The 27,222-nt window shown below is 46.6% G+C and overlaps 2 protein-coding genes across 5 annotated transcripts in view; both read left to right on the top strand.

Annotated features, from left to right (window-relative positions):
• The window catches only part of C19H11orf80 (chromosome 19 C11orf80 homolog), a 74,135-nt gene extending 50,197 nt beyond the window's left edge, over positions 1 to 23,938 (top strand). Inside the window, exons 10-15 of the mRNA XM_021151260.2 lie at positions 366 to 512; positions 4,176 to 4,297; positions 7,937 to 8,047; positions 12,595 to 12,693; positions 22,524 to 22,602; positions 23,604 to 23,938. Of these exons, the coding sequence (XP_021006919.1) occupies positions 366 to 512; positions 4,176 to 4,297; positions 7,937 to 8,047; positions 12,595 to 12,693; positions 22,524 to 22,602; positions 23,604 to 23,938 (893 nt within the window). The remainder of the gene's footprint in view (positions 1 to 365; positions 513 to 4,175; positions 4,298 to 7,936; positions 8,048 to 12,594; positions 12,694 to 22,523; positions 22,603 to 23,603) is intronic.
• A 196-nt stretch (positions 23,939 to 24,134) lies between these two features.
• Rce1 (Ras converting CAAX endopeptidase 1) lies at positions 24,135 to 27,206 on the top strand. Of its 4 annotated transcripts, none has more exons than XM_021151266.2 (8): positions 24,135 to 24,346; positions 24,483 to 24,585; positions 24,678 to 24,761; positions 25,008 to 25,086; positions 25,588 to 25,755; positions 25,873 to 25,944; positions 26,201 to 26,263; positions 26,527 to 27,204. In XM_021151266.2, exons 1-8 carry the CDS (start codon positions 24,162 to 24,164, stop codon positions 26,760 to 26,762), a joined length of 990 nt encoding a protein of 329 aa, XP_021006925.1. In that variant the 5' UTR covers positions 24,135 to 24,161; the 3' UTR covers positions 26,763 to 27,204. The 4 variants fall into 4 exon arrangements, with proteins under 4 accessions (XP_021006925.1, XP_021006924.1, XP_021006926.1 ...); XM_021151265.2 differs by having other exon boundaries at positions 24,140 to 24,346; positions 26,188 to 26,263; positions 26,527 to 27,206; XM_021151267.2 differs by having other exon boundaries at positions 24,140 to 24,346; positions 24,682 to 24,761; positions 26,188 to 26,263; positions 26,527 to 27,205.
• Positions 27,207 to 27,222: the final 16 nt, after the last annotated feature.

The raw sequence follows: 27,222 nt of genomic DNA, 5'->3' as shown, positions 1-27,222 counted from the left end.
GAGGCAGGCGGATTTCTGAGTTCGAGGCCAGCCTGGTCTACAAAGTGAGTTCCAGGACAGCCAGGGCTATACAGAGAAACCCTGTCTTGAAAAACCGGAAAGAAATAAATGAATTTGTTGTGTAATACTTCCACAGTAAATGCACAAGGATGCTATTTCCTGTGCATTGCACATGCCTGGCTATGTTGATATTCTGCATGGAACTCTATTTGTTGCCATCGTGTGGGTGGAGAAACAAATTCAGAAGTGGGGCTGAATGTTCGAATTTAGACCTGGTGGTTCCTCCTTGGTCAAGATGCCGGTTCTTGGGTCACTGGGTGTGTACGGGACTTAGCTTACAGATTCGTCTTTTGTCTTTCCTCTAGAGTCTGTGCTTCCAGATGTGAACTATAAAGAGGAGTCGCCTGAGGGGGATCCGTCTCAGAATGTGAACGCACAGGGACCAGCTCTGCTACTTTTCCTATTTGTGGATTTCCAAAGTGGCGTCCCAGTACAACAAGCGAAAATCTGGGGTATGTGTAGAAAAATGCAGCAGCCAGATTGGGTGTGCCAAGCACTCGGTGCAGAAAGAAGGGGTGTGGACATCTGTTCCAATCTATGTGATATGTAAAGAATTAGCACTGCCTTTCTAGATGGACTCAAGGAAAGAGGCCGTCTCTGTGCTGGTGCAGTTAGGGAGTTCTCAGGAAGGCCCGTCTCTGTGCTGGTGCAGTTAGGGAGTTCTCAGGAAGGCCCGTCTCTGTGCTNAGGGAGTTCTCAGGAAGGCCCGTCTCTGTGCTGGTGCAGTTAGGGAGTTCTCAGGAAGGCCCGTCTCTGTGCTGGTGCAGTTAGGGAGTTCTCAGAAAGGTTTTCCTCCTCACAGGTAATGGGATGGTTCCAGTTTGTGGGCCACGAAACACGCGTATCTGAATCACCTGGGTTATTTGAAGATGCACAGCTCCGTGTGTGAAGAATGATTCACTACGTTTGCTCTGTTATAAGAATCTAGAGTGCCTGAGGTGTGCATTCTCCACACGCTTTTCAAGTGATCAGACGTAGTGGGATCTGGAGGCCTTTGGGTGACTTTTAGTCACATGCTTTACTCCAATGAATCCCGGGAAGTGGATTTTAAGAGCTGATCAATACATTCCTAAATGGAAGAAAGTCACAAGAACTGGAGCCTAGACATGCTTCGGGACATTTGTGAGCCTCCTTTGGAGGGTTCCGTTCTCTGAGGCCCAGGAGAACCCTGCCCTCGTGCTCTACCTGCTGTGCTATTGGTTCCTACTGCATCATGGGTGAGACAAGAGCTCAGAAGCTCTGCCAGTGACTCGCGCTGGTTACTTGTGGTTCTCAGAAATGAGACTGTCCCTTCCTGCCACCTGCCTTCCCGGCTCTTGGCCTTCCCTGGTGCTTACAGGCCTTCCACTGACTGAGGCCAAAAGAGTGGAAAGAAAGGGAGTCAGGTTATGAGGCTCAAGCGAGGAGGGTTTGGTGAGGACTCTGGGGCATGTGCACACAAAGACAAACTAATGCGCAGCGCAGGAGAGGACTCGGGGTATAATTACAACTGCTGGGTTTCCTTTTAGCTCTGATTCCAGCTTCCTCAGTGGTGTTTGAAAATCAAGTCACACACAGCAGCATCCACGCCTCCCTTTTCAGTCTTTAACATGAGCGGTTAAATTAGGTGACATCAAAGGCCCTTCAGAGGCTAACTGCTGTCCTGAGACTGAAGATCTGTTACTTTCTAGAATTGTAAAGTGCTTGCCAGAGGATAACCCTAGGATAATTTGAGTTTGACACTGAGTCTATTGAACATACTCAAAGAACTCAGATGCCTTGAAAGCAGCGTTACCTGTCATTTCTGTTGTACTAAGATCATTTAGACACTTCCATTTAGCATATCTCAGAAGGCCTGCAGCTTCTCAGTAGACTCACTTTTAGATTTAAACAATCACTGCTAAAAAACAATAATAAATAAATAAAGAATCCAGGTACAGTGGCATATACACTGTTTTTGTTGTTATTGTTTGGTTTGTTTGTTTGTTTTATGAGACAGGGTTTCTCTGTGTAGCCCTGGCTGTCCTGGAACTCACTTGGTAGACCAGGCTGGCCTTGAACTCCAGATCTTCCTGCCTCTGCCTCCAAAGTGCTTTCTATTAAAGTATATCACCCAGCATGGCCCATGCTTTTAATCCCAACATTTGGGAGACAAAGGCAGGTAGATCACTTTGAGTTTGAAGCCATCGTAGCTAGTTCTAAGCTAGTCTGAGTTACATAGTGAAACCTTGTTTCAAAACAAAAATCACTGCCAGGCTGAAGAGAGAGTTCTGTGGTTAAGAGCAAGGTGAGTCTTGCAGAGGACCAGAGTTAGGTCCCAGCACCTAAGTAAAATGGCTCACAGCAGCTTGTGTCTCAAGTTCCAGGATCTGATGCCATCTTCTGGCCCCTGCAGCACCTTGAGGTGTGTATGTATACATACATGCATACATGCAGATAAACATAAATAACGTTTTTTTATCTTTAAAAATCCTCTCCTGCTGTATAGTAAGTAAAGCAGCCTTCTGGAAGCCCTCCAGGGCTAGGGCAGCCTCTGCAGGCTGCACCGTGAGGGACAGCGAGGGGAAGTCTGATTTGTCTTTCCCAGCCTTCCTTACTGCCCTGGACACCTCCAGAGCTCCTTGCTTTAGGAAGCTGATTGTGCAGACTTAGTCTGAGTTCGTGTGTCTTTAAAATCAGTCGCTGGCCCCGCCCACCTTGTCATGGTAACTTTCTATGATTAACTCCTTATTGCGCTACAGCGTCAGAAGCATCTGGTGGTGGTGGGAACAGTTTTAGGAATAACTTTTTTTTTTTTAATTAAATGTCTGCTTTCAAAAACTTCTCATTTCTTGGGTTCCTCTTGAGGCCAACGTATATAAAATAGAATCTACGTGTTCCGTCACCATGACAACAGCAGTACTTCCCCCCCACTTTGAACACTGCCTGTGTGTATCCAAATACTTCCTTTTGCATGATCTCAGTTTATCTGGACAACATATCTGAGAGAGCAGATAAGAAATGCTGTTTTCTGCACTGAAGTGCAGTGAGTGAAGCTACCTCAGTGTCACTGACTGGTGACAAACCTTTAACCTGCGCTCTCTTACTGCTAGTTGCACATTCCTTTATAAATTTGCAGATAATGTTCTCTCCCCGGAGAGCTTTGTGGTGCCCTGTGATAGTAATTGATCCTTCTAACTTTCATTTTAAAATGTGTGTGAGTGTGTGTGTGTGTGTGTAAATGAATGTTTTGCCTGTGTGTATATATATGTACCACATGAGTGCTTAGCATTCCCAAGTCAGAGTCACTGGAACTGGAGTTATAGATGCTATGAGTCTCCATGTGAGTGCTGAGAATCAAACCTGGTCCTCTGCAAGAGCAAGAGCCCCTAACTACTGAGCCACTTCTCCAGCCCCGCGTCGGCTCTGAGTAATGCTAAGCAGGGGTCACTATGGTTACCTCATCTGAGATCATCCCCAGTTTGCTTATTTTTAATTAGTTTATTTTGAGACAGGAACTCATATGCCTCCAGGCAGCCTCAAATGCACTGCTTAGCCGGGGATGCCCTTAGACCACTTATCCTCCTGCCTCCATCCCCCAAGTACTGGATCACAGGCATGTGCTGCCCAGTTTATGCGATGCTGGAGATCAAACCCAAGGCTGCTTCCACATGCTAGGCAAGTGCTCAGTTGAGTGGCACCCCCGACCTTAGCTCCACTTTAAATGGTCTCACATTAACAGTTCCCAGAGTAATCTTTGTACGTTTTAGCCTTTTCTTTACTACAGCACGTAAAAAATGGCACACTGCCGAGAACAGAGGCTCACTTACCAGTGATGTCCTGGTGGGATGGAAGAGGGTTAGACTCTCCTAAGAGGCTTCCTTCTCCTTTAGAGGAGGATACCACTTTGAAAGACACCACTAGTATTGTTCATTGCATGAATTAGCATCTGTTTCTTCAAAAGGGATGTTACTCAAATTTTCCTCAGCTTGCTTTTGCAAATGGGAATTGAGAGGGGCGTCTCTAAACAGTAGTTATTTGTGGAGAGGTAATAGAAGTGGCTGCCTCCAGGAGGCGTTACCTCAGCCCCAGTCTGGTCACTGCGTGTGAGCAGTAGACATCCTCACTCAGGGGTCCTAACATTCTTATCCTCTCAGGACTCCACACTTTGCTCACAGCCCATCTCAGCGCCATCCTCTCGGAGAGCCGCAGCACGGTACAACAGTCCATCCAGTCAGCTGTGGATCAGGTCTGGCAGGTGTACCACCATGATGCCAAGGTAATAAGAGATTGACAGCCTGGGTGTGGATAGTCCAGGGGCCTTGGACCCTCCTTTCCCTTGGTACCTCGTCCTGTTCTGCCTCTTCTGAGGTCCTAGCAAGCACTGCATCTGAACAGGGAGCTAAGCTTTCATTTAGGCTACAAGCAGACAGTTTGTGCTTGAAGAGCAACAGCGATAACACTAAAAACATGGCAACTGGGCCTCTTTCTGATGTTTTGCTTCATTGGTTTTGTTTGTTGGTTGGTTTTTCGAGACAGGGTTTCTCTGTGTAGCCCTGGCTGTCCTGGAACTCACTCTGTAGACCAGGCTGGCCTCGAACTCAAAGATCCACCTGCCTCTGCCTCCCAAATGCCGAAATTAAAGGTGTGCGCCACCATCTCCTGTATGTTTTCCTTATCTGTGCATCTTGATCCCATGCATTCTGGAGATGATGTTTCAGTAAACATTCCCCTTTGCCCTCATTTTCCCAATGCTTTAATAATGTCACACTTGCTGTGCCCAGACTGAGTTCTTTCAATCTGTGCATGTTTGGTAATACATTTTTTAACTCCCGTGTAGAGGAAATAGACAAATGAAGAGCAAAACTTAAAACTGAAAACAAAACCAACCAGCATTAAGTTGAGCTGAGTCTAATAGGAACCTGTGAGTAATCACAGCACTTGGAAAGCTGGGGGGAGGTTACTGAAAGTTCAAGGACAGCCTGAGTCATAGAATGAGTTCCAGGCCAGCCAGGGCTATAGTGTGAGACCCTGCCACAGAGTAAGGGGCCACTGGAATGGCTCAGCTGGCAAAGCGCTTGCCACACTGGCCTGACCAACTGAATTTGATCCCAGGGACCGTCCTAATGGTGTAGTGAGGGGACCAACTTGTTATTCTTTGACCTCCAAACATACGTACACTGTGGCATGTGCAAACCTGCACATATCATAGACTCAAACAATGCGTTTAACACAAAAAATGTAAACATTTGCTTTATTTTTTTATTATTTATTTATTTTGGTTTTTCAAGACAGGGTTTCTCTGTATAGCCCTGGCTGTCTGGAACTCAATTTGTAGACCAGGCTGGCCTCAAACTCTCAGAAATCTGCCTGCCTCTGCCTCCCAAGTGCTGGGATTAAAGGCTTGTGCCACCCCGCCCGGCTTTTTATTTTGGTTTTTAAGATTTATTTTTAGAGCTGAGAAAATGGTTCCACAGTTAAGAGCATTAGCTGCTCTTGCAGAAGACCCGTTTTGATTCCTACCGCCCACAAGGCAGCTCACAGCTGTCTGTCACTCTAGTTCTAGGGCATCTGATGCCCTCTTCTGGCCTCGGCTGGCATGTCTGTGGTACACAAATAATCCGTGTAAAATGACCCATATACATAAAATGAAAATGAATCAAAGCCCTGGGTAGTGCCACACACCTTTAATCCCAGCCCTCAGGAGATGGAAGCGAGTGAATCTCTGAAGTCAAGACCAGCCTGGGCTACACAGTGAGACCCTGTCTCAATACATAGAAACAAACAAACAAGCAAAAATAAATTTACTGTGTTAAAGGCCAGCTCCGACCTCCAGGTAACTGAATAAAGCATTGAGATGATTGGGTAGTGCTAATAGCAGTCGGGGGAGGGGCATCAGGGTCAGCACTGCTGATGCGACAGAACTTAGTGTCTGGGGCCGACAAGACTGCCAGGCAAGAAACTCTGAACTCTTGTAACTTTTTTGTTGTTGTTGTTGTTTTGTTTTTTGTTTTTTGTTTTTTGTTTTTTTGTTTTTGAGACAGGGTTTCTCTGTGTAGCCTTGGCTGTCCTGGAACTCACTCTGTAGACCAGGCTGGCCTTGAACAGAAATCCGCCTGCCTCTGCCTCCCGAGTGCTGGGATTAAAGGCGTGCGCCACCACGCCAGGCTGCACTCTTGTAACTCTTAAGAGGCCAGCGAGAAAGAAAAGGATAGAGAGAAAATCATATGCACACACGCACACGCACACGCTCACGCACACGCACACGCTCACGCACACGCTCACTCACACGCTCACGCTCATGCACACGCTCACGCACACGCACAGTGGCTGGGCCTCACCACCTGTTTCATCAGTTTCACAAGTGCACATGCATATTTATATACATACATATGTATGTAGACACAAACACATATACATATATATGTTGTACATACAGACAGGCATATATACATATATAGAGACACACATATATACACATATATACTTTTGGTGGGTGGAGCAGGGCCCCAACATTCACACTTTATTTTTTCTCTCAGCCTTTTTATACCTTCTTAGACAAAAGTTCTTTATGAAATTACCTCACAGATAAATGTTACACAAAAGGGAGTTAAAGAAGGTTGTCAATATTAAGTTCAAAGCAGTGTTTCATTCTATAAGCTCATGATAAGTTCAAAGGAACAGTTTCATGTAGCCTTGTTTTATCATAGTGCACACCTGTGGCTTCATTTTTTGGATCTCATCTAGAATGAATGTTTTTCCTTGATCACACATCTGTCCCAAGCCTGTTTCCCTTCCTAGTGTAATGTATGAGAGTTCATCGCCCTCCTCACTATGAAGCCTTTACCACTATTGTATGAGGAGGGCACTTCTATTCTATTCTTGATTCTAACTTTATTATACCTTTCTATCAAAATAACTAAAATCCCCTTAAACTTTCTTCTTAAAATTATTTTAATCAAATTAGAAATTCTATAAGGTCATCAGTACATCTAAACAGCATTATTATATGAAAGTACATCTTCATATTGATCTGCAGGAAGTCTGCCCAACAGAGTGGGCCATCACCCAGGAAGTAATCACACCAGGCTACAGGCAGTGAGGGTCTCCTGGTGTCCACTCACACCAAGCCACATAAATGAGGACTATGGCAAAGACAAGCATGAGAAAACACATCAGCCCAAGAAGCAATCCTGGGACGAAGTCTCTGGGGCTGTGCCCACCAGAATGCACCCCTTGCAGCCATGCCAACTGGTGGGCCATCTCCAGGAAACTCGCTTGCCATCATCTTTCCTAGCTGGCTTGTGCCATTAAAGTATTTTTAATTATGTGCTTGTGTGCGCGGGTACTCATAGAGGCCCCTGGGGCTAGGTGGCTGTGGGTTGTCTGACATGGATGCTTGGAACTGACCCTCTGTAAGAGCAGCACTTGCTCATAACTGAGAGCCACATCCAGTGCCAATTATGTCTTACTGTCTTGTTTGTTTGGGAAACAGACTAGCATAGCCTCAGCTAGCTTCAAACTCTTAGTGGACAATGGTCTTGACCTTCTTTGTGATCCTCCTGCCTCTACTTCCACAGTTCTGGGATTACAGGTATCTGCTCCATCCCTGGTTTATTCTGTGCTGGGGCTTGAGCTCAGGGCCTCATGAACGCTAGGCAAGCACTCTATCAACTGAGCTACATTTCTCCAGTCCCCACCCAGTGCTGTCTTTTCTTAGTCTGTCTATGTTGTTATGCTATCTCTATGAAAGAACAGAACGTTTTGAATTGTAAAACAATAGAAATCAAGGTCATGCCATCATCTTATTAAGTATCAGTGGTGACACTGTCGAGTCACTGCCTTGAGTAGAATCTTCACCCCTTTGGCATTCTCAGAGCCTGCACTTTGTGGCTAACACAGTTTCCCCTTACTCCAGACTCAACAGAGACTGCAGGCCTCCCTCTCTGTGGCTGTGAATTCCATCATGAGTGTGCTGACTGGAAGCACCTGCAGCAGCTTCAGGATGACATGCCTCCAGGCTCTTGAGGTTAGAAGATGGGGATGGGGTCAACAGATGAAGCTAAGTGACACTCTGCAACAGGCTTTACAACATAACACACAGTGCTGAACGCTTCCATTGCGATCCTACTTAGTACCAGGTGCTTTCAGAAGTATTTGTTGGGGCTAGAGAGGTGGCTCAGCAGTTAAGAGCTGCTCTCCCAGGTGTTCAATGCCCAGCTCCCACATGGCAGCTAATTACCATCTGTAACTCCAGGTCCAGGGCATCTGACACCTTCTTCTGGCCTCCGTAGGCACCAAGCATACATGTGGTACCCAGAAATGCATGCAAGCAAAACACCCATACACAAAAATGTCTAATCTGGGTGCAGTAGCGCATGCTCTTAGACCCAGCACTTGGGAGGCAGAGGCAGGCACATTTCTGAGTTCGAGGCCAGCCTGGTCTACAGATTGAGTCCCAGGACAGCCAGAGCTACACAGAGAAACCCTGTCTCAGAAAAAAATAATTTGTTGAAGAAGAACTGTATATATATCATTTTTATAAATGAGAAAAGTTATTTAAGAGTTACACTTTCTTTAGGTTACATACACAACTATCTGAGAGAACTAGAATTAGATCCTTGGTTCCTAGTTCCTTGAAGAATGCTTGCTTCTCTATCCCACACCATACACTAGAAATCAGTGAGCAGACACAGCAACTTGTTTATGTGACAAAATGGAGTCAGTGACATAAATTGGAATCAGAGTTGGGGTCAGTCAGTTCTGGACTTGTTTACTTGCTATATGGAATTAGGCCTATGTTTAACTTCTCTGAAATTTGTTTAAAAGTTGAGGGCAAATATGAGCTCCTCGTAGGTTAGGGGCTAAATATATCCTACAGTCTGAATATCTGCATCATTCCTGACATCCTATGTTGAAATCCTAGCCCTCAACATGATGCTCTTGGCTACCATACCCAGCTCAGCAGCTCAAGATACTTGAAAGTTTTGGGAGCTGTCAAGATATCTCAGGTAGAGGCACTTGCTGCCAAACCTGATTGTACCTGACTGGAGTTTGATACCTGGAGCCCATAACACACACACACACACACACACAGACAAAGAGACAGAGAGACAGACACAGAGAGAGACAGAGACAGACACAGAGAGAGGCAGAGACACAGAGAGAGAGAGACAGAGAGAGTAAACCAGTTTTGGTTTTGGTTGTTTTTAAATAGGGTCTCTCTATGAGGTCCTGACCTGTCCTGGAACTCACTATGGAGACCAGGATGGCCTTGAACTTACAGATATTTTTTGCCTCTGTATCACAAGTGCTGCGATTAAAGATGTGTGCCCTACAGGAAACTTTTAAAAGAGCTTTAAGTTGTGCTCTTCATTTGGCTGTTTGGTTCTCTGACAGTTGTGACAAATGGGATTGTATCAGAGCCCCACACCTGAGCAGGCCCCCAGACCTTAGCACAACTGACTCCATGATGGAAGCACCATTCAGGCCCCCAGACCTTAGCACAACTGACTCCATGATGGAAGCACCATTCAGGCCGTAACACTCAGCACATAGACAGCAGCACCTGCCAAAACGAAAACAAAAGCCCTAATCCATCCAAGTCCCTAGTTCTGGGATAGTCTCTTAATGTATCATCAGCCTTGGTTTTTACATCTGTAGTCCCGCTTCTGGCTAACTGTTCTTGTTACCTGAAGGATGTCAACTCAGGACATCATTTTTGTATTTACCCAGAGAAAGGCATGGTGCTACACTGGGGTCCTGAACACCTGGTGCAGTTGCCAGCTGGCTAATAATGACTTTTAATTGGCTTGAACCCATATCTGAGCAGTCTTCTCTGGAGAATACCTCACAAAGGATTAGTTCCTAATTAAGTGGCCTCCTGAGCTGCTAAGATGGTAGTGGGCAGAGTTGCCGCAAGCCTGACAACCTCACTGTGATGATCATCGGTAGCTACATGAGGGACAGAGGAAACAGACTCCCACAGACTGCTCTGTCCTCTACATGCATGTCTTGGCACCCTACCCAGTAAATTAGAACAAAATGTGTCTCCAGAGAAAGCCTTGACCCTTCTGCAGTATGAGGATGCAGAAAAAGATTGGGAAAGTCCCTGAAGAGGACCCTTAGCAGAACTCAACTGTGCAGGCATGTCTTGGTTTCTAATATTGTTGTGTGAAAATATTCTGACAGAAGCAATTTAAGGGAGAAGGGCTTATTTCCACTCAATTCATCATGGAAGTCAGGACAGCAAGGGTTTGAAGCAGCTGATCATATCACATTTGTAGTAATAGTAATACAGTATGCTGGCTAGTGTTTGGTCAGCTTGACAGAAGTTAGAGTGACCTAAGAGAAGGAACGTCAGCTGAGAAAATGATCAGCTTGGTGGGCTAGCCTGGGGGACATTTCCTTTCTTCCTTCCTTCCTTCCTTCCTTCCTTCCTTCCTTCCTTCCTTCCTTCCTTCCTTCCTTCCTTTCTTTTTGGTTTTCCGAGACAGGGTTTCTCTGTGTAGCCCTGGCTGTCCTGGAACTCACTTTGTAGACCAGGCTGGCCTCGAACTCAGAAATCTGCCTGCCTCTACCTCACAAGTGCTGGGATGCGGAGCATTTTCTTGATTAATGGTTGATGTAGTGGGATGGTGCTATCCCTGGGCAGGTGGTCCTGGGGTATATAAGAAAGCCGACTGAACAAGCCATGGGAAGCAAGGAAGCAGTGTCCCTCTGTGGCTTCTGCTTCAGTTTCTGCCCTCACATCCCTGCCTTGAGTTCCTACCCTGGCTTCCCTCAGTGATGGCGTGTTCCCTGAGAGTTGAGAGGTGGAATAAACTCTCTCCTCCCCAGGTTGCTTTTGATCATGGTGTTTTACCACAGCAATAGAGACTCTAAGACACAGAGCAATGGATGTATACATGCAGGCCAGATCTCTACTCCATCCTACGTTTTATACAGGTCACGATCTCCTGCCTGAGGACAGTTCCACCCATAGTGAAGGAGGGTCTTCACACAGAGCTGTCACAAGTACATTTGTAAACCTCTTAGTGCATGACCATGGATTGTGGTGGCTAAAGAGGCCACGACTGAAAGCAGGTTATGCGTGATGGGTTCTCAGCGCATGTAGGTCTTCCTTCTTCCTTTGGAGTCATATGGTAACCAGGTGGGATTGCCCATAGACCACAGACATCGCCAGTAGATAACAGACATCGCCAGTAGATAGCAGACATCGCCAGTAGATAGCAGATTCCATATTTGTTGCTCTCTCTTTCCTTTTTTTTTTTTTTTTTTTTTTCCTGAGACAATCTTTCCATGTTCTGGAACTGTGTGTAGGGGAAGCTGGTCTTGAACTCACAGAGCACCGCCTGTCTCTGCTTCCCATGTCTGGCTGTTGCTTCATCTTTATGTACTTTTTTTCTTAAAAGATAATATGTCACATAGAAAAACTTAAGTACTAATTTCTATTACTATAATTTTAATTTTTTCACATCTCATATTACATAGTTGAAACCAGGAAATTATATTTTTGTGTATAAAATGAATTTTACCAATTTCAACAAAGATAGGATTTGGTTTTGTTAATAAATAGTGTACTTCATTACTTAATCTAACTTAGTAATTCATTCCTCTAGTGTTGGGCTTTTACACTGGTGATTTATTGCTGTATGTAAATGGTCTTCAATTAATTCTTTCATTGTGATATCTTGTTTTGTTTAAAACTGTTCCCTAGGGAAGAGTACTCTAATAGCAACGAAACCTGGCCTTTATAAGCAAGTCAGGGCCTTTCAGTCACCGCTGCACCTTTGTGTGGGGGGACGATGGGGTAGGAAGAAGTGGCCCTGGCTTTTGTCCTACCTGATCTTAAGGGGTCTCTTCTTTCTGAATTTCAATTTCTCATCTATAAAATTACTATGTTAGGAGCTGGAGAAATGGCTCAGCTGTCATAAGATAATGCGCTGCTCTTCCCGAGGATCCACAGTTAGTTCCAGGAATCCACATCAAGTGGCTCGGCTCCAGGACATCAATGCCTCTTCTAGCCTCTGAGGAACCTGCACACACATAGCGCACAAACGTGCAAAACCACCTAAAGATAAATCGTTTTCTAACTTAGGGTATGGTGTTAGCAGGTTCCTCGTGTCCTTTACCGGATAGATATCCACAGGTCTGTACCAAGGCATCCAAGGCTGAGCCCACTGATGAACTGAGTCTCCTGGATGGAGACTGTGTTCTCTGGTTCTCTTCTCCCCAAAGGCTCGCCAGACACTTCCTACCCCTTCCTCAGCCTTACTGTTCAATGGAATGGCTGCTTTCTCACTCTTCTCAAAGAAGAGAATCTTTTCAACCCAGTCATGAGACAGAGGGATCTCTGCAATATTCGTCTGCTGTAGACAAAGATCTTGGGAGAAGAATCTTGCTTAGGTGGGAAGACATGGATCTCACATGCCAAGCATCTCAGGCCCTTCTCTGCCTCCCAAGCTCCCAGAGAGATAACTGGGGGCACAGTAAAGAGGTCACATTTCTTGCCTCTACAGCACTTCCCTTTGCTTTCCAGTGAGTTCAGCACCTCCTGTTTTTTACCTATTGTAGGCAGCTGACACACAGGAATTTGGTGTCAAACTGCACAGAATATTTTATGACATCACCCAGCACCAGTTTCTGAAGCATTGCCCATGTGACACAGAGAAGGTATGTATAGGCTAATACTTAGTGTTTTCATAGACATCTTCCATTTTGACGTGGGAACCCTTACTTCAGGGTGGATGCGCACAAATGCTTCAGATCTATAGCTGTCCTTTCAGCAGGGATGCCTGCGTCTAGAGAGGCATCACAGAGCCGAGTGCCTTGTAGAAGCTGAGAGCATGGCAAGACCCTGAGTTCCATCCCTGCCACCGAGTCACTGCTGAGTCATCAGAGACTTGATTTAACATTTCTGAGTTTTGGGTTCTATGTCAGTAAAATAATAACAATGCATCCATAAAATTACAGTTGCAAAGTTTCTGTCTAATAAAAACCTACCGTTAGCCGTTTGCCTTCAGGTGCTAGAGTTCGAGAGCTGTCCCTTTAAGTCTCTACTCTTAAGGAGGACAGATAACATTAGCACCTTTGGTAGCAAAAAGGGGAGACCTAGGTAGAAAATTTTGTGTACCCTCAGACCCCAGGTGTAGCTGATAGTAAACTAACTGAAGCCCACCTCTCCCCCTCCCCCTCTCTCCCTGAGGCCCACTTTTCTGCTTTTTGTCTATTTGTTTTGGTTTGTTTTTGTTTTTGTTTTTTTCGAGACAGGGTTTCTCTGTATAGCTCTGGCTGTCCTGGAACTCACTTTGTAGACCAGGCTGGCCTCGAACTCAGAAATCCTCCTGCCTCTGCCTCTCGAGTGCTGGAATTAAAGGTGTGTGCCACCACGCCCGGCTCAAAGATTTATTTATTTATTTATTTATTTATTTATTTATTTATTTATTTATATGAGTACACTATAGCTATCTTCAGACACACCAGAATTAAAGGTGTGTGCCACCACGCCCGGCTCAAAGATTTATTTATTTATTTATTTATTTATTTATTTATTTATATGAGTACACTATAGCTATCTTCAGACACACCAGAAGAAGGCATGAGATGGTTGTGAGCCACCATGTGGTTGCTGGGAATTGAACTCTGGACCTCTGGAAGAGCAGTCAATGCTCTTAACCACTGAGCCATCCCTTGACTCACCCTCCCTCTGTTCCTCCCCTTTTGATTTTTCACAGGTTTTGTCAGTTTAGCCAGTGCTGTCCTAGAACTCCCTCTGTAGGTCAGTCTAGACAGGAACTCAAACACCTGCCTGCCTCCGTCTCTGAGTGCTGGGGTTAAAGGCGCGAGCCATTATGCCTGGCTCTGGTTCTCTTGACTTTTTAAAAACTAAAGCATGGGTCTAATAAGCAAATGAGACTAAAGCATAAATGATTACACCATGGCTTCTGAGGGGGAGGGTGGGAGGGAGGGAAGAAGGGAGAAGGGAGGGAGGGAGAGAGGAGGGGAGGAAGAGAGGGAGGGATATCAAGGTGGGATTTAACGTTAGGCAGTAAATGCAATAATCATTTCTGAGAAATGGAAAACAATAAAAACATATTTTCTTAAGAATTTTCTTAAGAACGGGATCTTACTCTGCAGTCTTGGCTGGCCTGGAATTCTCTATGCAGACCAGGCTGATTCAAGTCAGAGAGATCTCTTTCTGACTCTGCTTCTTGAGCGCTGGGATTAAAGGTGTGAACCATCACAGTCTATTGGTTCAAAAACTCTTTCATCAAACACAGTGATGATTACCCCAACATACTGCCTAGGGAAAGCACACAGGTCATCCAACCAGGAGAGGGAATCCAGGCACGGCTTAGAGGGCTGCAGAACGAATGTACAACAGGGCTGGAACCCAGGGGAGCTACTTCAGTCTGTTTGGCATTGCTATGACAAAATATGTGAGAGTGGGTACCTTATTTGGCTCAGAAGTCTGGGGGTTAGAGAATCTGGGCAGCATGGCGCTGGCACCTAATGAGAAAGGAAGCAAGAGACTGGGGAGAGGTGGGGAGAGGTGGGGAGAGGTGGGGAGAGGTGGGGAGCTTAGCTCCTGTTAGAGTCAAGTGCGCTCTGCACAGCAACAGTAGAATACAGATGACATGAACTATAACGATAATATACTTATTTTAAGATTTCTTTTTATTCTCTGTATTATTATTTAGCCTGAATGTATGTATGTACACTACATGCATTCTGTACCCCCAGAGGCTAGAAGACAGCTTCAGATCCCCGAAACTTGAGTTACAGATGGTTGTGAACCTCCATGTGGATCCTAGGAGTCGAATCTGGATCCTCTACAGAAACAACAATAGCTTTTAACCACTGAGCTAGCTCTCCAACTCCTAAAGAGGATATATTTAAACTATGCCATACAAATTATTCTATTAAAGGTATCTGATCTAAACAGCCCAACTACCAAATAAAAGAACTTTTGGGGTAGCATTTGAAATGTAAATGAAGAAAATACCTAATTATACACACACACACACACACACACACACACACACACACACACACACATATATATATATATATATATATATATATATATATATATATATATATATATATATGAAAGATGGGCAGAGTGGTTGGCGCCTGCCTACACTCCAAGCTGCATGGGAAGCTGAGGGAGGAAAAACTCAATTTCAAGACCTGACCAAACTATACAGTGACACTTGTCTCAGAACAAAGGAAAGGGGAGAGGCTAAGGCTACAGCTCAGTAGAGTGCATGTCGAGCCTATGTGAGGCCAGTCCTAGAGAGACACAGAACCTAGACCAAGAGGGACCTGGAGAATCCTCAGTGGTTAAGGGCAATGGCTGGGTTCTCTTGCAAAGACCTTGGGTTGGACTCCCAGCACCCACACTGTGGCTCACAACCCTCTGTCACTGGTGTCCCAAAGGGGTCTGACACCTTCTTCTGGCCTCCATAAACACTGCACATACATGATGATGCACAACATGCATTATTATAAAATAAATAATAATAGAAATGAAATTGGATAAAGAATTAGGAAGTTACTATACAGTCTGGAAGAATCCTATTTTAACTGAGACCACTTCTAGCCTCAGGTTCTGAAATAGAATCTCATTTTAGAGCAAAACCAAACAATCAAAAAGACAAGCCGGAGAGATGGCTCAGTGGGTAAAGTGCTTATTGTGCAGGCACCAGGATCTGAATTCTGGTTTTTGTGGAGGTGTTTGTTCATTTTCAGGACAGTTTTTCTGAGTAGCCCTGGCTGTCCTGGAACTTGCTGTGCAGATCAGGCTGGTCTTGAACTCAAGAGATCCACTTGCCTCTGTCTCTGTCTCCTAAGTGTTGCGATTAAAGGCATGCGCCACCACCAGCATTATCCAGCAGGCTCTGAATTCTGATTCCCATCGCTCACATAAAAATGGATGCCATTGTGTGTCTGTAACCTCACTGCCAAGGCGGACACAGTAGATGCCCTGGAGACTTCCTGGCCGGGTATTCTAACTGAAATGGTAAACTTCAGGTTCAGTGAGAGATCCAGTCTCAAAAAATAAGGTGGAGTGTGATAGAGGAAAAGACGTGCTGGTCTACACACACACACAGGAAAATATGCACCATATTAATACAAACTAGAGCTAGACTGGTGATATTAGCATCAGACAAGTAGGTTTTAGAGTGGAAAATACTATGTAGAATAAATGGGATCATTTCAGGGCCAGCGAGATGGCTCAGGGTTAAGGCTCTTGCTGAGAAAGTCTGGAGACCAGAGGTTGATTCCCAGAGCCCACGGAAAAAGCCATATGTGGTAGTATATCTTTAATCTCAGCGCTTCTAAGGCTGAAGAATTGGGTAGAAATTTGTGTATCAGCTAGCACAGCATAGCAGAAAGAGCAAGAGACCAAGAGAGAACTGACCCCACAGGCTAGTCCTCCATCCTCCAGCATGCATGTGCTTACACACATCATACACACATTAATAAATAATAATAAAAATAGGGAGGGTCACTTCATACTAATGAAGTCAGTTGATCCTGACACCTACAGATACTCCTCAACTTATAATTAGATTGCATTGCAGTAGCCCACCATAAGTTAAAATCACAACTAAATCCCACTTAACACACCTAGGTAACTGAATAGCATAGCCCAGCCTAGCTTAAATGTGTTCAGATACACAGCTTCTACCTTGGAAAAACTATAAACACAAAGCCAATTTTATACAACAGTTTGTGGGCTATACTGAATGTTATTCTGAATGTGTGGACTAGGGGGAAGCCAGGCAGTGTAGGAGCACGCCTTTAATCCCAGAGGAAGCACGCAGATCTCTGAGTTTGAAGCCAGCCTGGTCTACAACGTGAGCTTCAGGACAGCCCTGGCTTCATAGAGAAACCCTGTCTCGAAAAATAAAACAAAAAAGGATGGGGGACCCACAAAGATTATTTGAATGTACATCTCCAACCACTGTGGAGCCAAGAATCCATGCTGACCATCACAGCTCAGGGGCCATCCATAGTCCTAAACATGCACAGACCGTTTAAGAAGGCTTTAAAATGCAGGAAACAAAATGAAACTCTTAAGTGCAAGGAGCTAAATACAAGCTATGTCTGGAGATTTCAACATACTTCTCTCAATAACTGGCAGGATGACTAGATAGGAAATCAGTAAGTCTGTAAGTTTTTAACAGTGCTATCAATCAATTTGACCTAATTGATGTTCATAAAAACACTTTGTCCAACCATGTAAGAGTACAGTTCCGCATACACACACGATACATTCAGCAGGATAGAACATATTCCAGCCATCAGATATTTCTATGTCAGAGCAGTGCGTATTCCAGCCTTTAGATATCTTTGTATCAGAATAGACTACATTCCCAGACATTAGATATCTCCCAATGTAAACTTATTTTAAAATATACAAATTTATGTTTAAAATATTTCTACAGCTACTTGTGAGGAGGTCAGGGGACAGCTTGCAGAAGCTGCTCCTCACTCCGTGTGTTCCAGGGCTTGAACTTGGGTACTGAGGATTGGCAATCGGCAGCTGCCTTCATCAGCGAGGCATCGTGCTCTGGAGTACACGGTGTTTGTTGATGTTATTCTGTGACACTGCTACAGTCGTATGTAGGAATCTGAGTGAGGACTGGCAGGGATCTGTCCTCTCCTACCATGTGGGCTCAAGATATGGAACTAAGGCTTGGTAACTAACGCTTTGCCCACTGAACCATATCACCAGCTTCTAAAGTATATTTTGACCACACTAGAATTACTAAAACAAAACTAATAACAGAAAAATATCTGAAAGATTTTATAGTAGTTGTAAAATACATGATAAATGAGATAAAACATGAAGTTAAAGAAAAGTTAGGGGCTGGAGAGATGGCTCAGGGGTTAAGAGCACTGACTACACTTCCAGAGGTCCTGAGTTCAATTCCCAGCAACCACATGGTGGCTCACAACCATCTGTAATGGGATCTGATGCCTTCTTCTGGTGTGTCTGAAGAGAGGACAGTGTACTCACATACATAAAGTAAGTAAATCTTTAAGAAGAAAAGGACAAAGAGAAGTTAGAAGTAATTTAATGAAATGAAAATGCAGATGATCAGAATGTGTGGACTGTAGCTAACGTTGTCCTGCCTGGAGAGGATGACTTCAGCATGGCAGCCGTGCCAGCCAAAGCTCTTATGGACAGAGAAGAGCAAGCTGCAGAAACAGAGCAAATGAAATAATAAAGAGCCATGTGGAAGTTAATAGGAAATAAAAATAAAGAAAAACCATGGAAAGGAAAAGGTAGAGTACATTGATCATGTTAATAAAGGAATAAGCAGGTAAGCCAGAGTGAGAGAGAGGGCTTCCTGCAGTGCACAGCTGTAACCCTAGTACCCAGGAGGGTGAGGCAGGGGCATGGAGAGTCTGAAGCAGCTTGGGCTACATAGTGAATTCAAGACCAGATGGGGCTGCATAGCAAGAAGGCCTTGTCTCAGGTTGGTTGGTTGGTTGGTTGGTTGGTGTTAACTATAAGATGCCTCTACTGCAGGTGATATCTGTGAGTCCAAGGTCAGGCTGATCTACAGACTGAGTTCCAAAATACAGAGGATCTTGAAAAACCAAAACCAATATTTGAGATATATATTGGTATCAGAAATTAAAAATGTGACATCCAGTATTTTTAAATTACTCTCAGAAGGTCATATTTGACAAATGTGACAAATGATGAAATGGGTAACTTACTAAAGGGTCACCCCTGTGACATGGGATAATCTTGTGTCTATGGAAGAAACTGGATTTCTAGTTTAAAAATAAGTACAGGCCACTTGTCAAACAAAGTTCGTTATAGAACTCTATTCAGTAAGTGAGCACACTTAGCAAGAGTGCTCATACAGAACCCAGAATCCACAAATAAATACATACAACAATTAATCATGGTATGAAAATTCACATAAAAATCACAGGTTCAGGAATAAAAAGGCCAATGGGCATGGTGGCATGTGCCTGTAGCCCCAGCTTTGACAGCTGAGGTAGGAAGACCGTTTAGTCAAACCCAGGCAACATGATGAAACCCTATCTCGAAAAGGGGGTAAAGCCTGGCGGTGGTGGCACACGCCTTTAATCCCAGCACTCGGGAGGCAGAGGCTCAGATTTCTGAGTTCGTGGCCAGCCTAGTCTACAAAGTGAGTTCCAGTACAGCCAGGGCTATACAGAGAAACCCTGTCTCGAAAAAAAAGGGGGGGGGTGAGGTAGATAAGTCCTTTGGAAGACAACTTGACAGGTTTGGGGGGGTTACACATATGCCTATCTGGCCTAGCTACCCCACTGTGTCACATTGAAATAAGCGCATCCATGTTCATAGTCTCTTTGTTGTGTATTTGTTGCACCTCCCAACAGTTTGATGATCTATATAGGTGAGCACTGTTCAACCATAAAGGGAATGAACTGTTGATGTGCACATGTGATCTCTTGGAGTCGGAGTTATAGGTGTCGTGAGACCCTGGAAACCAACCTCCTGCCCTTTCCAAGAGCTACAAGTGCTCTTGACTGCTGCGCTGTCTCTCCAGCCCCTCACACGGTGTCTCACCACTTTCAGAAAGAGCAGGCCCTTCAGGACAGTGTGGGCATTTGTTCTCCCTTTGTACCTCTTTTTACCTGTTGGAGGGGTGCTGGTGCTCAAGAAGGGCAGCCCACAAAGCAGAGCCTGTCAATGCTCCCTTCACAACTTCTGTCATACCTGGTGTGCAGGCCTCACTAAATCTCATTGGTTTTCTTGGAGTTGGAGAGCTGATGGCCACACCTCAAGCAAGCGAAGCTTCTAAACATGGTGTTCGTTCCCTAGAGATGCTGTAAGCCATTACCAGAGACTTAGTGACTTAAAAACATCATTTAGTCTGTCATAGCGCTGGAGGCCAGAAGTTCAAAATCGAGGCATGAGCAGGCTTGTGTTTCCTTTAGATGCATTAGGAGAGAATCCATCCTGTCTCTCTGGTTTCCTAGTTTGTGACTTACATAACTCCAGTTTCTACCCCCATCTTCACCTAGTCTTTCCCTACCCAACTGTTTCTGATTTAGGAGGGCCCAGCCTGAGTCCTGCATGCATTATGGTCCTGAATCCTTAATTATATCTGCAAAGACCCCTTTTTCCAAATAATCTCACATTCACAGGCTCTTGGTGTTAGGATGTGGGCAAACTGAAGGGGTACAGTGTCATTACTTCAACCAGGAACACCTTGAGAACACAGCCTGAGCCATCATTAGAACCCAGGAAGATCCCCTCAGGCTCTGGGGTGTTTCTGCTTCTGATCTTCTGCTTGGACCTCTCTGACATCCCAGTGAAGTCTGAAAGAACTGATCTGAGCTCTTTACCTTTTGACTCTAGTGGTGGCTCACAGCCTCAGGGCCATCTGTGGCCCACTTAACTCAATGATGTTGAAAGAAAGGAGTATTTACAGAATGCCTCATCTGTATTTCCACTTCCGTCTCAACACAGATGCTCTGAATTAGGTCATTATCTTCCACCTTATAAATAAGGTGGCTGTGAAACTCACACCTTGCTGGTTACGTGGCTAATAACTGGCAGGGTTTCAAAGCCTGATCACATTGTGCCTTTGTAGGGCTGGGTGGCAAGGCCAGGGAATGAGTGCACAGATCCATTGTCATTAGTCCTTCCTTCTATTAGAGGCCACTTTGTGTTAACTCATTGGTGGCACAATAGCGGCCCCCAGTGGCTTCAGCTACAAACTACATGATCAAGGCGATAGGTCAGGTTTTTTTTTTTTTTTCCTTTTACTTTGTTTCCATAGTAACTAGCCAACTCACCAGATATAGAATTAACCCATCTATAGTTTAAGGAGAAATGGCAGTTCTCTAAAGGACTGGGCTGTCTCTCTGGGGACCCAGATACCGATAGGCATGCAAGGCTCACAGTGTTAGCCATCTCAAGTGGGTCACCCCTCTGTAAGACCAGTTTCTAAAAGGAAAAAGACAAAGACGTGTGTTACACACGATTTCCCAGGCCAGAGTGAACTGAAACTGTGCTGGTTTGAGGGTGATCTTTGTCCCTGTGTGTTCCTCAGAATGGAATTACTTAGAAGTTGGAATTTGTATTAATACACAGTGAGTCTCATGTGTGTGCATCTGAGGAGAGACTGTGGGATCCCCCAGAAATGATGATGATAACTGTAACTGCAGAGCTCCTAGAACATAAAAATCTGTAATGAGGATGCCAGGTAGCTCTCACATTTAATCCCAGCATTTAGAAGACAGAGGCCAACCTGGCCTACATAGTAAATTCCAGGACAGACAGAGCTATCTAGCAAAACTGTCTTAAAGGGGGAAACAAGAAGCAGTGTATCGTAGAATGCATAGTACTGTGGTGTAATTCTTACCTAAGACTTCCCTTTGAAAGTGTCAACTTGATGCTTTTAAGGATAGTCACTGTGCTGTGTGCTCCTCCCCCCAGTCTCCAGAGGTCTCCATCACACTGAAAACAAGCACTGGGACGGCTGAACTGCACATAACCCAGCTTCTCTCCCAAAGCCCTGCCCACCTTCTATTGGCTTACTTCTCCCCTCCCCTTGGTGTTCTTTGAAGTAGACATTACAGGTATGGGGGCGGGGAGGAGGGTCTCACTGTGTATCTGAGAATGGCCTTTATCTTCCTCTGTAGTTGAGGAACTCCTGCTCTTTCGGTCTCCCTCTCCTGAGTGCTGGGATTACATATGTGCTACTATGCCATTTTATGAAGTGCTAGGGGTGTGCTCCTGCAGCTTTCATGCAAACACTTATTTTTTCATCTTTTTAAAAGATGTATTTTTAACTAAGTGTACGTGTATATAGAGGGACAGATGATCAGACATTAAAGGTCAGCTCTGGGATATATGAGACCCTGTCTCAAAGAATTTTAATTTTAAAAAAAAGACAGGGCCAGGGATTGTGGTGTATGGCTTTAATTCTAGCACTTGTGAGGCAAAGGTAGGAGGATCTCTGCAAGTTCAAGCCCAGCTTGTTCTACACCACATACTGAGTTCCAGACGGCCAAGACTAAATAAAAAGGGACTGGAGAAATGGCTGTGTGTAAGAGGGACCATGCTGCTATTGGTTTGGTTTGGTTCCCAGTATTCACATCAGGCAGCTTGTCAAAGTGTAACTCCAATTGCAGGGGATCTGAACACCTCTCCTGTAGTCACACAGTTCACATAGTTACAAATACACATAGTAACCCTGGAGTAGAAAGATGGGCATAAACACATGAAATGATGAATAGTGCCACCCTTCAGAGCCTGAGGCTCAGGGATGTGCTGGGAATGGCTACAGTGTGAGTTGTACAAGGGTCCACAGAAGGGGGGTGCTTTGAAAGCTGGAGGCCAAGTAGAGACTGTTGAGTCAGGAGGATGAGGGAGTTCCAGGTGAAAACATCCATATAAACCAAACCACACGTCCCACTAAGGGTCACTCAGACTTCTGCAGAATTCACTTGGACTTACTTTCTAATTGTTAAAGCACCTGACTCCAGAGAAAAACATTTCGGCCCAGAACACCAAAGACCAGCACAAGAATATTGGCCAGGAATTCCCTGAAGGTAAGTCTCTAGCTTTGGGGGTAAGCCCTGGACTGAAATCAGAGAAATAAAATTCATGGTGTGGAGTGGTCCAACTCTCCACCGATCCCATTCCACTTTAGCCATGCTGCTGCCACCTGGGATTTGGCTGCCTTCCACAGGGATTGAGGGACTTGGAGTAGCAACAGCATGCATTCCTACTTTAAAGCTACTCGATAGGACTTGTGCGTTGTACTTAGTATGTGCACATTAGCTTTTCCAGAGAAACGTGCATTCATTGACTGATATCCCCAGGGACCTACTCAGGAGGAATCTGCCAAGGCAAGACTCTGTAAATCTGCACCTGCGAGGTTGGGGATGTAGCTCAGTGTCAGAGTTTGCTTGCTTGTCAATACCCTGAGCTTGATCCTCCTCCCTGTTTGTTCTTCCAAACGTGGATCTACTACGGATAAGCTAATGGTGGTTCCCAGCCTTCCTGATACTGCCACCCTTTAATACAGTGCCTCGTGTTGTGGTGATCCCCAGCCATACAGTTATCTTCGTTGTTACTAATTAACTGTCATTTTGCCACTGTTATGAACCACAGTGTAAGTATCTGATGTGCGACCCGCAGGTTGCGAACCGCTGAGCTAAAGCATGTTCACGAGTGTCTAATTCCAGCACTTGGGTGTTAGAAGCAAGATGATCACTTTAAGGCTAGCCTGGGTTTCAAGAGAATCTGTCTGAACATCAACAACAAAAAGCTGCCTCTGTAGTAACTGCTTAGAACAATACCAGAGAGAGATTGAGTTGCTTATTGCCCGAAGCAAAGCTTGGTTTCAGAGAGGAACTTGGAATGCATATCACCTAGTTTGGGCGGAAAGTTAGATGTCTCCTATCATGGGAAGTCAGGCACTGAAATGTTTTCATCCGGAGAGGTGGAGCGGTAGAGTTAATTCAGAACGATGCCCCTGCCCCAACAATCTCTGTAGCATTGGCACAAATCTTCGGGAGTAAGATGAAATGGGCTTGTTCTCTCCTAGAATCCATCGGGCAAGCAGAAAACAAGAGGCTTAAGAGGGGCAGCCCCAACCATGGCAGGGAAGAATCGCGAGCTCTGGGCTCAGCAAGGGACCTGAGCCCGCCAAAATCCGCCACGCGCGACCGCGAGCTCACCGAGGCCTCCCTCACTGCTAGAGGATCGCAGACCCAAGCGGCCCACGGCAGGGCCCAGGCGGCAGACAGCGGCCTGGAGGTACCGCAGCGAGAGCAGGGCGGGTGCGGGCCTGAGCTACCACCGCCGGGTCCTCACCACCGCCTCCTCTGCTCCCGCAGGACTTGTGGCTACAGGAGGTCGCCAATCTGTCCGAGTGGCTGAATCCGGGACACAGGTCCTAAGCATTCGCTCTGAGACGCCCAGCAAGCCAAGGAAGCCCGGGACACGCGTGTCACGCCTTCTGTATTTCAATAAAGCCGCTCCAAGCACACAGTGTCAACTATAGTGCAAGGGGAGGGGCGCCCGGGGGACCCGGCAACTCGCGCCGCCGCCTGACGTCACCCGCGCCGTCGCGTCACTGCCGCGCGCCACGGCTCCGGGCGTGATGGCGGCGCTGGGCGGGGACGGGCTGCGTTTACTGTCGGTATCGCGGCCAGAGCGGCAGCCCGAGTCAGCCGCGCTGAGCGGCCCGGGCCCAGGGCTGTGCTGCTGGGTGTCTGTGTTCTCCTGCTTCAGCCTCGCCTGCTCCTACGTGGGCAGCCTCTACGTGTGGAAGAGCGAGCTGCCCAGGTGCGGGGGATGCGCGCGCGGCCGCGATCTGCGCCCTCGTGGGGCGGGGCTGCGGGCGGAGCTTGGGCCGGACGGGGGTGGGGCCGCGTTGGCGTGTTGCTGCAGGCCCCCTGGAACTTACTGTCCCTTTCCCTAGGGACCACCCCGCTGTTATCAAGCGGCGTTTCACCAGTGTCCTGGTAGTGTCCAGCTTGTCCCCTCTTTGCGTGCTGCTCTGGAGGGAACTCACTGGCATCCAGGTGCGAAGGAGGTGGGGCACAGGGCAGCTAGGGGAAGAATCTAGATTTTTGTGGGAGGGAACATCACTGATGCCCCCTTTCCTGTGGCTCAGCCAGGCACATCACTGCTTACCTTGATGGGCTTCAGACTGGAGGGCATTTTCCCAGCAGCGCTGCTGCCCCTGCTGCTAACTATGGTGAGTCCTGCTTTATTTTTCCAACTCTGTTGACACTAGTGTAATGACGTGCCCTGCTTGGGTACAGCATTTGGCAGATGGAAGACAGGAATTATGATGTGGCCCCCTAAGCCCCTGGTGTACATGGCTGGGAAACCCTAGAACTCAGGAAACCTGAGGTCTGGTGAGGCTGACCAAGGGCATAGGTGTGGGCAAGGTCATTGGATTGTGGTAAAAGGCTTTCATTTTATGTTTGCCTCCCCCCAGATCCTTTTCCTGGGTCCACTGATGCAGCTCTCTATGGATTGCCCGTGTGACCTGATAGATGGGCTGAAGGTTGTCCTGGGTGAGTCTTCAAGACTGAGGAAAAGGTAGGCACAGGCAGTCCAGAACACTGGGGAAAGGAGTCAGTGAGATGGTGTGATCTGGACTGAAGAGGTGAGATGTCACCTCTCAGCGTGTGTTTCCACATCAGTAAAATGGATTACATTGCTGGGTACCCTGTAAGTGTGATACTCAAGGAGGCCTTTCTGGACCCCAAACAGCACTTGATATGGGCCAGACAGCATCTTCCCCTGCTCTCCCATCATTTGGCTTCCCCAAAGATTGGCCTTGGTTAAATTTGGGTGCCTCTGGGATTTACTGTGACTCCCTCATCTACTGCTGCCTTCCCTAACTGCTGTCAGTCATCTCAAGCCGTTGTAATTCGGTCTGATAAGGCTGGTTCCCTTCCCCATTCTGATTCTGTTTCTCCTAAACTGATTTTGGCTAGAGTAAACCTGTGGGAGAGGGCCCAGATGTCTCTAGTAACCAAGCACTCACTGCTTATCCTGAACATTCCCTCTAGCCCCTCGTTCTTGGGCCCGCTGCCTCACAGACATGCGCTGGCTACGAAACCAAGTTATTGCACCGCTGACAGAGGAGCTGGTGTTCAGGGCTTGCATGCTGCCCATGCTAGCGCCGTGCACAGGTCTGGGCCCTGCTGTGTTCACCTGCCCACTCTTTTTTGGAGTCGGTGAGTCTAGCCCGTCCAGCAATGATGTTCCCAGCATGAGGGCTAAAAATGGGGCTTTGGGTGAGGGGGAGCTAGGTAGCAAGCCAGAGGCATATGTGGTTTTCACCTTCCTCCCAGCCCATTTTCACCACATTATTGAGCAGCTGCGCTTCCGCCAAAGCAGTGTGGGAAATATCGTCTTGTCTGCAGGTGAGGCCTGGAGAGCTCCAGAGGCAGTCAAGGGGTGGGGTGCTCTGATGTCCCTCATAGACACTCTGCAGAAAGGGTTGGAGCTATAAGTATTGGACGGGGCCCACTAATTACGGAAGGTGGGGTACAGAGAACAGCCACACATAATGGGCAGGCAGCCACTGCCAAGGGGAATGGGTGGACTCTGGCTGTGGGATGTGCAGTGCTGGGGTAGGGTGGGCATGCAGTTGTGGTCACTCGCAGCCTCCATCTCCAGCGTTCCAGTTCTCCTACACCGCTGTCTTCGGTGCTTATACAGCTTTCCTCTTCATCCGCACAGGTTGGTCCTCGGCCTTTCATGGGTCTCCAGGGGCCCACAGATGTGGGTGGGAGAAGGGGGACACTGGATGCAACTGTTTCTTTTACCACATTCCTAGAGACAGTCTAAGCCAGGGCCCTCAGCTTCTTAAGATCTGAGAGGTGGAAGCAGAGGTTATAACATGGGGGCAGATGAGTATGTGGCGTTGGGGGGGGCGGGTCACTAACTAGAAGGGCCAGTGGGGGGGGGGGAGCTGCTTCACATGTTGTGCCCTCTCTCTCCAGGACACCTGATAGGGCCGGTTCTCTGCCACTCTTTCTGCAACTACATGGGCTTCCCTGCAGTGTGTGCAGCCCTGGAGCATCCACAGAAGTGGCCACTGCTGGCAGGCTATGCCCTTGGTGTGGGACTTTTCCTGCTTCTGCTTCAACCCCTGACAGACCCCAAGCTCTATGGCAGCCTTCCTCTTTGTTTGCTTTTGGAACGAACGGGGGCCTCAGAGACCCTACTGTGCTCCTGACGGTCACTCTTCTGTGCACTCCAGTGAACTCTGATGGGCTCTCCAGCCCCTCCTTACCAAGGAATACTGCAAGGGAGGGACTGGCTGGGGTCCCCGAGATCTCAGGAATTTTTGTAGGGGATTGAAGCCAGAGCTAGTTGACTCCCAGGGACCAAGAGAAAGGAGCAGATATCCAAAGGGTGCAGCCCCTCTCGAAGGGGGATGAGCAGCAACTGGAGGGGAGGGGACAAGGCAAATCCTAGGAGCTGTGGACTCTCTCTTTGGACTGATGCTTCCCTGGCTCCTTTGCGTCCCCCCTCCCCCCTTGAAAAGCTGCTCGGTGGGTTTATTTATAAAACCCCTCCTCTCAACTTCCCAGGGTTTTCTCATTGTCTTTTTGCATCAAGACTTTGTATTGGGATATTAAAGAGATTTAACTTGGGTAACATGGTCTTGGAACCTTGGGACTCTGTGTATTTGG

This window comes from Mus caroli, chromosome 19, assembly GCF_900094665.2.
Source record: "Mus caroli chromosome 19, CAROLI_EIJ_v1.1, whole genome shotgun sequence".
Classification (NCBI taxonomy): Eukaryota; Metazoa; Chordata; class Mammalia; order Rodentia; family Muridae; genus Mus; species Mus caroli.
This window is presented reverse-complemented; position numbering and strand designations above follow the sequence as displayed.